The sequence below is a fragment of the Trematomus bernacchii genome, unplaced genomic scaffold, assembly GCF_902827165.1.
Source record: "Trematomus bernacchii unplaced genomic scaffold, fTreBer1.1, whole genome shotgun sequence".
NCBI lineage: Eukaryota > Metazoa > Chordata > Actinopteri > Perciformes > Nototheniidae > Trematomus > Trematomus bernacchii.
Window position 1 is genome coordinate 4,883,003 of NW_022987840.1, and position 13,621 is coordinate 4,896,623.

At 39.0% G+C, this 13,621-nt stretch overlaps 1 protein-coding gene across 1 annotated transcript in view; it reads left to right on the forward strand.

The window, feature by feature from the left end:
• The first annotated feature begins 1,837 nt into the window (after positions 1-1,837).
• sept7b (septin 7b) overlaps positions 1,838-13,621 on the forward strand; it is a 16,251-nt gene continuing 4,467 nt past the window's right edge. The window contains 13 exon segments of the mRNA XM_034153444.1: positions 1,838-1,907; positions 3,468-3,478; positions 3,956-4,009; positions 4,011-4,059; positions 5,700-5,806; positions 7,037-7,137; positions 7,296-7,430; positions 10,462-10,537; positions 10,539-10,583; positions 11,256-11,348; positions 11,434-11,530; positions 11,659-11,708; positions 12,839-12,972. Coding sequence (XP_034009335.1) covers positions 1,853-1,907; positions 3,468-3,478; positions 3,956-4,009; positions 4,011-4,059; positions 5,700-5,806; positions 7,037-7,137; positions 7,296-7,430; positions 10,462-10,537; positions 10,539-10,583; positions 11,256-11,348; positions 11,434-11,530; positions 11,659-11,708; positions 12,839-12,972 — 1,007 coding nt within the window. The 5' untranslated portion in view covers positions 1,838-1,852.

Sequence of the window (13,621 nt, forward strand, 5' to 3'; positions counted from 1 at the left end):
GGGAATTTAATAAAGGAGATACATTTATGCTACCTACTACTTCACTGTATTTCATACGCAAATATTTTACACAATCAAGTAAAATATTTGTATTAGCATACAGCAGATGCAAAGATGGTCTCAGATCTCAGGCTTCTTTCAACATAGCTAATTAAAGATGTATAAAGAAAAATACTTTAAACTGAAAAATTATTTATCATCTTTAGTTACTTTGCAGAGTTAGAATATTCATACAAAATGTAAATAAACCATTGCCTTCTGATATACTATTATGTGTTAAAATACATTAAACAGTAATTATAATTAGCTCCTCCTTTACCAGCTGCACTATTTAAATTGATGAATGCAACAATCCAGTTTATCAGAATCTGGTTTTTGGGTTAAGGTGTTCACAAACAAAGAATTTGCAATAAAATAAAATAGAATACACACAATTAAAATTAAATAAATATTTAAGAAATACTGTCAACACATTTCAAATTATAATATAATGAACATCTTTAGCATAACTAATCATATTATTCTGAAATAAGCCACTCTAGATAATGAGAGTAGCCTACTTTTACTATTGGTATTTGATGATGCTAAAATTTGAGGAGCTACTTTTGGAATTTGAGTTCAGATATCCTACTTGTAACAAAGTATCTCACTGTCGCATATTGCCACTTTATTTCAGAAAAGCTCTGAGTAGCCTATAGGCCTACTTGTTTCATCCCCACTGCTAGCTGCTGTGACAGGAAGGCTAGCTAGTTGTTTGGATGATGTTGGGTAAAGGAAGTGGTGTTGGACTGAGCTGTCCTTGTTAGGCAGTTAAAAAAAAGGGCAACGTCTCTTACCCCTCCTCCAGCATCGCAAACTAGAAGCATACAGCTGGTTATGAACTGCTAAATACAAACTGTGTTATATTATCCTAAATCGAGGATATAGCTTCATGGTTTTTTTAATCCTGAAACGCCAGCAGCCCTTGACATTAGCGTTTCTAACCAATCCAGGTTAGCAATATAGACAGTCCTGGTATACCATGGATACAACAGACGCTATTCGCATTCCGTCACCACGGCAATTTAACACCGGAAGGTCGTTAACACCTTTGATTTTCAACATAAATACTATAAATGTATTTTTTGCAAACTCAAACTCGATAACAATACCAACAAAAAAATACAAAAAAATACCGGTAAGCAGTAGGCTAACCCTACAAGGAACTCTTAAAATAATATCAAATATTTTTATTTCTTAGTATAATCTTTTATTATTATTAGAGTTTCTTAATCCTACCCATTCTATTTGATTTATTTATCAATATTTCTTTTATTTAATACATGTTTTTATCATTTTAATATTCTCTGTACCATATATTGGAACATGTCTGTCATGTTTGCATATTTTAATCTTTAAAAAAAAAAGATTTATACAAATTCCTCACACACAAACTTGTGTTTCACCTAAATATTTTCAATCAACTGCTTCTAATAAGGTAAACATATCAATCCATCAGCAACAAGTTATTGACTCATAAATGCACTGGATGCTACGTTGAAAAATCAGCCCCTATGCCTATTATTTAATAATAAATAAAGTAAACTGTTTGATTGATAAAGGCTAATGGTGGAGGAGGAGTGGGAAGTGTAATTAGTTTAACATGTTTAAAAATGGAACCAAATATTTTTGGTTTGTGTTCGCGAGAACACGTCAAGACTCAAAGGAACTACAAGCTATCGCGATACTGGAGTGTTCCTCCCTTTGTGATTCACGTACAATTTACGTCAACCTTTTGGCGTAGGTTAGTTGAACACGTTTGGCGATGCGTTCCTCACTGTGCGTAGCTCAGGCAAAAGCTGCGAGAAGGGGAATGTCGGCTTGTGAATGATCGGTTTTTGAGGCGGCAGGGAGCGTCAACGTTATGGGTAAGACGCTGCTGCAGTCAGATTTATTCAGAAACCCGCGTTGTAAACTCCAACTCTGTTTATTTGTGTGTGATTGTATTCGCTTTTTGAATAATTGTCCGTGCCGCTGTTTTTAGCTTCTGCAGTTGTCTGAGCAACCAACGCCCAGTCTTTGGATGGGTTAGCTAGTTGCTAGCCTGGGCTTCGCTAGCAGTGTGCATAACCTAACGGTAGAGTCATTTCCTGCCTTTAGCTCTTTAGAAAAGTATTTTAGCAAACGTTTCTGTTGGTGTTAAGAGCTAACGTATTGGGTCACATTAATACACCTTTTACGTGTTTTTGTCTTCAATTACTAGCAATTTTCGTCTTCAATTACTAGCAATTATACTAACTAGCTCACTTGGTGTCGCATGTTGGATTAACCAGATCAGAGTAATGCTAACGTTAACTAACCACTGCATGTGAACTGTTGTAGCTCTACATTAGTCTGTTTGTTTACGTGAGAAAACGTTAAATGGTTGCACATTATGCAGAATAAAGTCGCTGTAGCTAGCAATACAATTTGTCTTTACACAGTGCTTCTTTAAACCGGGAGAACGACCACTTTCCGTCGTTTGTGTGCCCCGGATGGGGGCTCCATTAGTGTGTGTGTGAGATCAATAATTTGAGTAAACTGCCATGATTGTGGAATCTAGGTTAGAAAACAAATCTGGAAAATGTGTCACTGCCAGGCATAAGGAAGGCACGACTCTCATCTAATCTGGATTACAGTGGATCTAGTCCCTAAGAGTTCATGTTTGACTTTTTTTTAAGTCATTGGCTCAGACTGACCTTTAAATCCTAACACTGTGTGTGTTTCCCTCCAACTAAAACAACACACTGAAACATGCATAAAATCTGCACAAGCAAACTAATTGAGTCCACCACCTGTCACCACTTCCTTTGGCAGACCTGTCAGACAGCCTGAAAGAAAACTGACAACTGTTGTATAAACTGACAGTTCTATTTCCTTCTAATTTTTTTTAGAATCAAAATCAGCTAAAATGGATATGACTAATGATGGTTTGCTAGTGAACTAATTTACAAAACCCAATGTATGTACTCGCACACAGTTGCAGTAGGATGAGGATGTTGCTGAGATTAAACTGCACATCCTGTAGGCAAATCGGCTTATTAAATCATAGTGTCACACAGAAGACATGTGGGCTGCTGTTAGTTTGCAGGAGATGCTCCGGAGTAAAGGTCGCAATCCTTTCCTAGCCACAGGCGATACAAAAAGCTACTATGAATGGGCCTTGCTTCATGGTGATACTGACATTAAAGGAGCAAGTGGAGTGTAATATGAACAACACTGGCCAACTGTCTGTGTTGTTACAATAGCCCAGAGATCATGAATCATTTTGCCTTGGGCTTCTCAGCTTGCAATCCTGATTCTGTGAGAGAAAAATGGTTTGTTTGTCAGATGGCCTGAGATGATTCCATGTTGCTTTTTTGTGATCTCTCTCTTTGCTTTCTGACCCTGGAAATTCTGGCTCTGCACGCACAATGGTCCACATTACATTGATCTACTACACAAAACAGCAGTTCAAACAGTAAGTATTTGAAATTATCTTTTATTACTTATACCGCTTTGCAAAAAACATACATTCTATAAACTTGTATTGGAGGATTCTCAAAACTCCTAGATACCAACTGAGTCCTGCTTAGTTACAATTTAAAAATGCTCAATACATCTAGACTATTAATATTCATATTTGTTTTTAATGGCGGAATCTTGGATATGAATATTCCCTCAATGTGATATATCTAAGATTAAAACTGGAATGAGCAGATGCACAGTTAGTATGTGAAACTGTAAAAATGTTTTGAAAAACGATGTCTGTAACTTTGAATCTACTTCAGGAGAACATAAAGGTTTGATTGATTTTTAAGACTGGGAGTATATTTCAGTTTGGCAGCATGGGAATAGGGGCAATTACAAATGTGTATGCCTTGCAGCTGAAGCAGGTTTGGCAAATTTGATTTCTTAATTGGATTTAATGTGTTTTCTTTCTTTTTTTTCTCTACAGCAGCAAAAGAGTCTGGAAGGATATGTTGGCTTTGCAAGCCTCCCCAACCAAGTGGTACAGGAAGTCTGTCAAGAGGGGCTTCGAGTTCACCCTGATGGTCGTGGGTAAGAACACACACTTCTCAGCCCTCTGTTTGCTCTATGTTTTATATGAATCATTTCATTTGTTTTATTGGCGGGTGGCATTTAAGAATTCTACACTGTGGTTTGCTTTTGAGAAAGAAGGAGATTGTGTGTGGGCGCAGTCATATTTATACACAAGGGACATGCTCCCCCAGCTTTGTAGTGTTAATGCTGAGTCAGAGAGGAAGGGGACCATTGCCATTACTCTTATTCAAATTAATCATAGTGTCAGGTCCCCCTGAGAAGAAACATTTGGATGAAATTAATCTAGCAACATTCAGCAAATAAAATGGAAACATTCTTTTAAAATGCCTGGATGTGGTAGTTGACACTGAGCCAAGATCCTCCTCGGCTGATCAGTCCCTGTTTGGAGGGAAAATGTTCTCTCGGGTCAAAACATTTCCTGTGGTGGGACTGTCAGAATTTCGACCCAGCATAACTCTAGAATAGCAACAACACCATGTTTCTGCGGGGCTTTAGCCTATAGTACCACAGACGCATTCCATTTACATGTTATGTGGCAGTCTTTTTATTGCTATTAATAGGGACTTTAGTATATCACTCTGCCCTTATTCTCTGCACTGTCCTCTGCTAAAGCTTCTGATAGTGACAACTGCGGACTATTAATGCTTCACAGTGTTGCTACATAATAGCTTCATTTTGGGAATAATTTTAAAAAACATGCAAATTGCAATGCATCTACCAACAAGGAAAGAACAGGAGGGTCCTCTGGGCTTTTCTGGTAGTTAAAGGCTTGCCATTGTCTTTACGGTATCACCCCTCTTGCTTGGAACAATATTCAGCTTTTCTTGGGCTCTGATAAGCTGCGAGCCCACATGTCCCCGCCGTGCAACGCAATGCGTCACCAGTGTGGTGTGAAAGAGGATGAAAAGAAGGAGGTAGGACAGAGATGGGACTGGTATTACCAGCAGCAGTGATTGGCACGTCTGCCCTCGTGAAACAACTGGCCCAACACCTGTTTCAGTTCACAGATCGCAGAGCAGCTCACTCACAGTCCTGTCATCACTACACATTTCAGTAAGTGTACAAGCGCATACCCATAGCACATAGTTACGTGCCACGCATAAATTGTACAGCAACAAAATGCCACAGCACAAACCCAACACCATTACCCTTTGACTGTAGCTCTGGTGTAAATGGTGGCTCGTTAAATATTGACTTGTGGACAATCCGCCAAAAGCAGTCAGGCAGTGTCAGTGGTCGTTTCCACTAATGACTCTTTTCATTGGAAGCTTGGAAACTGGGCACACAATGGCCAACCAAGCTGGAGAAGCCTCTCAGACCACACAGTCAGTCCAGCACGCACATAACAAGAGCCATTGTCTGTGTTGTTTCCTTAGCCTTAACTGTGAACCCAATGGATTAATGTCTTGTAAAATGTCAGTCTCATCCCCGGACAGACACAAGGCCTTTTTTTGTCTTCAGGATGTCAACATTGATCTTTCTGTGCTTATAATAACAGGGGTTTGTGTCTCTGAATGTAATATTCTTGTTGATTGTATCCCATTTATTGCAAATCTTTACAGTGTGAATAACTTTCTAACTATAACATGAAGATGACAGTCTTCCTGAAATACTGATTTCTCTTAATTTTTTTCCAGGCGAGTCAGGTTGGGTAAATCTACGTTGATCAACTTCTCTGTTCCTGACAGACCTGTATTCACTGGAGTACCCTGGACCTTCACATCGAATCAAAAAGACCGTACAGGTATTTATTTTAAAGTAATTATCTTTGAGTTTGGATGTAGCCACACAAGTGTTAAGACACACTGGCAGTGTTGGTATCTGCTAAGGCCAACAGACCAAATATCATAGATAAAAAATACGCAGAGGTTTGTGGCTTGATACAGTTATCTCTGAGAATCTGAGAGTTCTGGAAGAAAAGCTTGAAACTGACTCAACTTTTAGAGAAACTCAGCCTTGATGTGAATGCAAGCTTTGGCAGCTATCCAAACCATCATTTTGACATTTTATTTCAAAATGTGCCCATGGCCTGAACAGACAGAAGAACAACAAATACCAATTCTATACTGTTTTCAAAGCACATCTGTGTAAAAGACTTAAATGTGTTCGTGATTAAAGGTTTTTTCAATGTGTTCTCGACTATTTATCTCCCGATTTGATTGACTGGCCTTAGAGTCTTTTAAGAGTGAAAGCAAGTAACAATAAACTTCTTGGCTCAGTTATAGCAGCAACTGGACCAATAACAAACTTACCATAATGTAATGAAAACATACTTGAATGCCCTGTTTATAAACATATGATTTATGATACTACAGTGCCTGAGAACCCTCCTTTGATGAACAAAGAATAATGGCTCCTTTCTCTCCATACGCCATGCAAACTGATCAGACAGAAGACCGAAATAGTTACCCCTCCAATTTAAACATTAGCACATCATATAATATCCAATACTGTCATCTGAAATTGTAAAGAGTTATGGGGTTTGGTGGAGAAAAGTCTACTTTCAGATTGATGTGTATATTTTGATGATTTCTAAAAAACCGTAGCTCTCATAATGGTGTTGAACATGTCAGCCTCACTGTCAGCTTCTGCCATGAATTCCCTTATCTTCCTCTCCATACTTATAAAAACCCAGTCCTGATCTCGAGAGCCTCGAGTGTTGCACTTTATCTGTCTGGCTCCTGACTGACAGCATTGCTATCTCCAGATGCTTCTGTGCTTTTCTGGCTTCTCAGCATAGTTAACAATAGCACAGTGTGCACACGGCGTGTTGCTACAATGCTGCTAGCCCTCAAGTGTTTTCTATATGAAATATATGCTGTGATGCTATAAGCTTACAGTGAATAATGATTTCAGACCCCTCCTGCCGTATTGTGTTTTCCCTTTTATTATTTAATTAAACAATGTGGTTTCAAAAGCACAGTGTGAGGCCCAAGTGAACACAATGTGCCCTTCTCTCTTCCTCCTGTGCCAGGTGGAGCAGTCTAAAGTTTTAATAAAGGAAGGCGGCGTCCAGCTGCTGCTCACAATAGTTGACACCCCAGGGTTCGGAGATGCCGTAGACAACAGCAACTGGTAAGGATCGCCACAAATTCTGCTCCGCACAGATAATATAGACTTACTTAAAATCCTTAAAATGCCAAATCTATTATTCACCATCCTTAATTCAAAGGAAAACTATTGGATCTTCGTGGGGAGTGTCTTTAACGGAAACTGTTGTGTGTACTGTGCAGCTGGCAGCCAATCATCGACCACATAGACAGCAAGTTTGAAGACTACCTGAACTCAGAATCCAGGGTGAACAGGCGACAGATGCCTGACAGCCGAATCCACTGTTGCCTGTACTTCATCGCCCCCTCGGGACATGGGTGAGTCTAGGAAACAATTCACAAGCATAATAACTCTTCTTTGTGGGTGCTTTTATTTAGACTGCCATACACCACTCGTGTTGTTAGCATGGGCAGTTCCATTGACAATCAAGTACTTACATCTCAAGAGGATGGATGTAAAAATGAATGGGGCACGGGAAAGGAAAACGTGGAAGGGTTAACATTGAGAGGAAATTAGTTGAAACAATAGTCCAGAGAAGGAAATGAGAGGTGCGGAGTGGTCCAAAGGTCAGAGAAGCAGGGTGGTGACTGGGTTGTTGGTTCAGGTCCCTGTTGCAGTCTGCAAAATCCAAAGAAGGACGGTCAATAAAGCCCTTCCTCTTCCTCCTTTAGCATTTTCAGCATGGAGCTGAGCTACCCACTGATTCTGGAACAGCTCGATGGCTGACTGCATGAAGCTGCGGTCATGCGGAGCAGCTCCTGAGTGTGTGCAGTAAATGTGTCTCGCTCAATCTCTATTAACTACTTCCCCAAGGGCATAGCTGTGAATGATAATATGAGAATGAATCAGCTTCTCTTGTAGAATAAGTGTTAAAACTTGAAGTCCGAACCTTTAACTTCTCCCAAAATGCACAGTAACAACATTATGAAATTGCAATTGTGGACTGCAGAGAAAATAAAACTGCATTTTAAGAGTCTATATTAACTTTATTGTCCAATAGAGTGGGGACATTTTCTTTTTCTCTGCTCTTTCACCTAGACTGCATCCATAAAATACATATTCCAAATAAAAAACATTCATACAAAGGTGTTAAACTTGGCAACCAACTGTAGTAATAAAAGCAAGGAAGTCCTTTTTTCCCCCCTAAATATCCCTTAAATAAATAATGTTTTGTCATTTTAACTGCTGTTTAAACTGGTCTAAATATAAAGACTTTCAGCAAAGCACTTGAAGCCTTAATAAGAGATAATAGGAGGGGGGAACACAGGCCATGCACGCAAAGACTCTGGCAAGATGCCCAGCTGATGACACTGTTTGCGTAACGTTTCGTAAAGAGATGACAGTGAGGAATTTTTACTGTAATGTTTATTATTCACAAGCCACCAGATCTTAAATATATCCTTAGTTGACAGCTCAGCTGTGCTCGTCATGTCTTTCCATCTGTGTTGAAAAAGCAGAGTGTGGAAGTAGGGAAATTCAGAAACTTCACACATTGTTTCCTGCCCTTAAAGTTGGTGCTGGTATTTGGTAGATGACACATGGGTTTAAAAGTATGCTAATATGAGAGCTTGCCTTTTAGTTAAGGCTGTTGACATTGTGAAACCATACAAGGGGAGCTAATGCGGTTTGCATTTGTAGAGCAGTGTTGTGTTTGCTACCCCAATTTGTGTTTATGCAAATGTTCAGTGTGCTCACGTCTCCTTAAAGCGGTTGACCATGACTGACTGTACAGAATGAAGAAGCCTCTGTCCTCTTGTGTGTTTTTCCTCATCCTTGGTCTGTGCGTCCTCAGTGAGACATTGTGTTTGTACAAGCTTGTCCTCTGTACCCACACAAGCAGCACTTTAGCCTTGAGGATGGCAGCGTATGTCCTCACACACACACAAAGAGCATCCCCTCATAACACCAGCTGACTGCGCTCACACTGCAGCACAATGACCTCCAACACTCAAGAGACAATGTAAACATTGAACTCCCAGCTGAACTCTGCTGACTTTTTTCTTAGCGGTGTGAGGACGATCACTCATTGAGAAAAGAAGAATCACCCACATCAATCTCTGTTAAACCGTTAAACATGGCCCAACTGTGGCTGAACCCAAATATCTGAGATGTTCTCTGGCGTTGAACTGTTTTGGCTGTAAACAATAATGACCTAGTTCTATCTTATGCTTTATGACTTTTAAAGTGAATATCGTTCGATGTTGGACTGTTTGTTGGATGATGAATTCATTTGAAGATGTCACCTTAGGTTTTGAGGGGATTGTGAAAGGCAATTGTCACTATTTACTTTGCATTTTGTCTACAGATTAATACAAAAAAAGAGCTGGATAGGTGGATAATATGTGTTAAATTATTTAAGTTGCAGCCCCAATATTATGACATACTGGCTCTTTATTCTGTTCAGTATGCAATCTTACATACTGACATACATTTTGTAGTGTTGGACATGTTTTCTTCCCCCCTAACCTTATTTGAGTCATTTGAGAAATGTGCTTGTTTAGGGTTGATCTTAGTTCCCTTTCCTGTTGAATAGCAGGGGGGCTGATGAGTCACACTGAAGTTGATGTCATCCAACATTTAGCTATATATAGTCTACTCGTATGTCTGTTAGTGAGATGGTTTTGTGTTGTTTTATTATTTACTGTTTGGTTTATTGGCATACCCATCATGAACAGCATCAGCATCACTTCTGTCAACTGGTAATGATGCTTGAGGGGTCTTTAGTGATCGGATAGATTGCTCTTCTTTTCGATGGAAACGGTTGCTATCAGCTGTTGCATTCAAGTGCTGTAAATAGATGTGCATGACTGTTGGCAACGTGACAACCATCCCACTCTTAAAATAACAACATCAGATTCTGCTTCAGGGCAGATATCAACTCAGAGGGATGTTTCCAATTTTCCTTCAAAATCAAATGAAGATGTAATTATATTTTATAACGTAATACAAAGTGAAATGCAAAGCTACAACTCAATAGATTTGTAACGGCAAATGTTGGAAAGAATAATGACCCTTTCTCAGGACTGCAAGGTCACTTTCTTAGACATTACAAACATCTGTCATGAATCACAGATACGTTTCTATATTTGGTATCGCCCACTTGTCTTCTGCTGTGGAAGGAGGCAAAAGAAACGGACAAATGTAAATCCAAAAGCCAGTCAGTATAATATCCTAAAATCACAAAATCATAAGGGGTAGCGATTTGATTCATTATTTAGTTCTTAAGTGTGCTAAACGGAATGGAAAATGGTATATCAATGTTAGATCACGCTGCAGTCTGAATCCTACTGATCTGACACTGATATCCAGTTGAGCTACGTGCTAACCTGTATCTTTGTCTGTGTGCAGACTGAAGCCCTTGGACATCGAGTTCATGAAACGGTTGCATGAGAAAGTCAATGTCATCCCGTTGATCGCCAAAGCAGAGCGACACCCTCACCCCAGAGGAATGCCAACAGTTCAAGAAACAGGTCGGTGGATTCCACAGCTGCAAACTACTGCAGGAGTGTTTTTTTTTACTATGTTCATCAGTAACATGGCACAAATGTATCATGTGTCGGAGTTCAAATGCATATAAAAAAAAATGATTGATATGGCTCCTGTAAGAAGTAGCATTTCAAACCGTTTTAATGTTCTTTGTGTGATGTGTTCTCCTTTAAAAAAATGCAATAAACATTAACATATTTTATTATACTGATGTAGATTTTAGTTTGAATTCCTTTAAATCAGGATCACATCAAAAGGCATCTTCAACACCAAGCTAGGCTGAAACGAACTGTGCCGATAGGTCAATATATTAAAACAAGATAGGTTAGAGGGGAATGTAAACTGCAGTCTGTGTCTATACTCTATCTTAAAAACTGCAAAATAAGAATATGCAGCATCAGACTGCTGTATAGAAGACAAAACAGAAAATACACATTCTAAAAAGAGTATCGAGACACCATAAAATTATGATGTGTCAACCGAAAAATGTATGTACTGTGACCTTAAAAGGGATTTCTACATCACATAATTGGATATATCTTATATAAAACAGTTTTTCCCCGGTTCAACATTTGACTCAAGTCATACCTTTTTTGCTTAGCCAATTCTAATTATCTCTCCTTGATGTTGCTAACATTTCCTTTTTTTCCTGCCAGATAATGCGAGAAATCCTGGAGCACAAAATCAAGATCTACGAGTTCCCTGAGACAGATGATGAGGAAGAGAACAAGCTGGTGAAAAAGATAAAGGTATTTTATGTCACCTGACGCAAAACATATTACATGAGTGTACTGGAGAACACCAACCCATTAATTTACCTGTTTGTTTTGTTAGGACAAGTTGCCGCTTGCTGTAGTAGGAAGCAACACCATCATCGAGGTGAACAGCAAGAGGGTCCGAGGGAGACAATACCCCTGGGGGGTGGCAGAAGGTATGACATTATCATTTAATAAATATTACCAGAATAGTCGAGCACTGCTGAAGTGTCTGAGGTACAAGCAAGGTCACATATTTGTTGTTCTGATAATTGGTTGACTGACTTTTTGTTTCCCCCTCTAGTGGAAAACAGCGACCACTGCGACTTCACCATCCTCAGGGACATGCTATTAGGTACTGAAAATCAAAGAGTATAAGGAACCTGTATCATATGCAGTCAATGAACACATCAAGGCAGTTATTAAACAGAGGCCCTGTATACAAACTGAGGTTTCTGATAATAATAGATCTGTTTTTAACCCAAAATAAATCTTGGATAGTAATGTAGCTTTAAAGACAGTTGAAATTTGACTCAAGGCAAGTTTATTTATATAGCACCTTTCAACACAAGGCAATTCAAAGTGCTTTACAAAAATGAAAGACATTAAGAAAATGGCATTTAAAAACAGTCATTAAAAAGCAAAGATAAATAAACATTAAAACAAAAAAAATACATGAATAAAAGTTACAGTGCAGTTTAAGATATGAATAGTTCAATTAAAAGCAGCGGCAAAAAGAAAAGTCTTCAGCCTGGATTTAAAAGTAGTAAGAGTTGCAGCGGACCTGCAGGTTTCTGGGAGTTTGTTCCAGATATTTGGAGCATAATAACTGAACGCTGCTTCTCCATGTTTAGTTCTGACTCTGGGGACAGAAAGCTGACCAGTCCCTGAAGACCTGAGAGATCTGGATGGTTCATAATTTAGCAGGAGGTCAGAAATGTATTTTGGGCCTAAACCATTCAAGGTTTAAAACCAGCACAATATTTTGAAATCTATTTTTGACACACAGGAAGCCAGTGTAAGACTTCAGAACAGGAGTGATGTGATCCACTTTCTTAGTGTTAGTGAGGACTCGAGCAGCAGCGTTCTGAATAGCTGCAGCTTTCTAATAGATTTTTAGTGAGACCTGTAAGACACCATTACAGTAGTCGAGTCTACTGAAGATAAAAGCATGGACAAGTTTTTCCAAATCCTGCTGTGACATTAGTCTTTTATCCTAGAATGTTCTTTAGGTGATAGTAGGCTGATTTAGTAACTGTTTTAATGTGACTGTTGAAACTCAGGTCAGAGTCATGACTACACCTAGATGGCTTTATCTGTTGTTTTGAACATTGCAGACTGAGCTCAGCGCTAACTTTTATACGTTCTGCCTTGGCTCCAAAAACCATTACCTCAGTTTTATCTTTGTTTAATTGGAGAAAGTTCTGACACATTCTGACTCAGACCACATTTGAACTATTTTGAACTCTCTGTTGTCCCTCCCCAGGACTCACATGCAGGACCTGAAGGACGTGACAAACAACGTCCACTACGAGAACTACCGCAGCAGGAAGCTAGCTGCCGTCACCTACACCGGGCCGGACAACAACAGGGCCGCTAAAGGGCCGCTGTCCACAAAGTAAGTCCTGGACAAAGTTAAACTAAAGACGGCAGTTTTTGTACAGTCAGACGTGATAGGTATTTTATACAATGTAATATATCTTAATTTACATGCAACTTAAATTGTATGGAACAGAACATGAGCTTGCCAAAAAGAAGCCTATAAAGGTTGAAGAGATGAATGTATCAACAGCCAAAGGCTTCTAAATATTTGCCGCATTTGAGAAGTTTTCACCTCTATCAGTGATTATTTTAAGGCTTGATTCTGTTCTCAAACGTGTGCATCTGAATGGTATTTGTTCACTATGTTTAGGATGCCGTGTCAGTATGACGAATGGAATTGATTTATACAGGTGCAGATGTTACAGGATGTTTTGGAGTTAGCCTTTCATTTGATATAGTACCTTAGATATATTAGTTTTTGCTGCTGTAAATTGCAAATCTCTCAAAGTGCATGTGTTAAACTTGGTTAGATACATTTCTTAAAAAGGGAATATGCAGATTTTTAAAACATTGTACAAATCCTTGAATCAAGGTTCAAACAATCTTAAATGTAACCTAGTAAACCTACCCTGACAACGCAACATTGACATTTGTAGAAAGTGACTGCAGATGATTTGTTGTCTCATCTATCTTCCTTAAAGTATTTAGGTTTCAGCTTCCTGAAA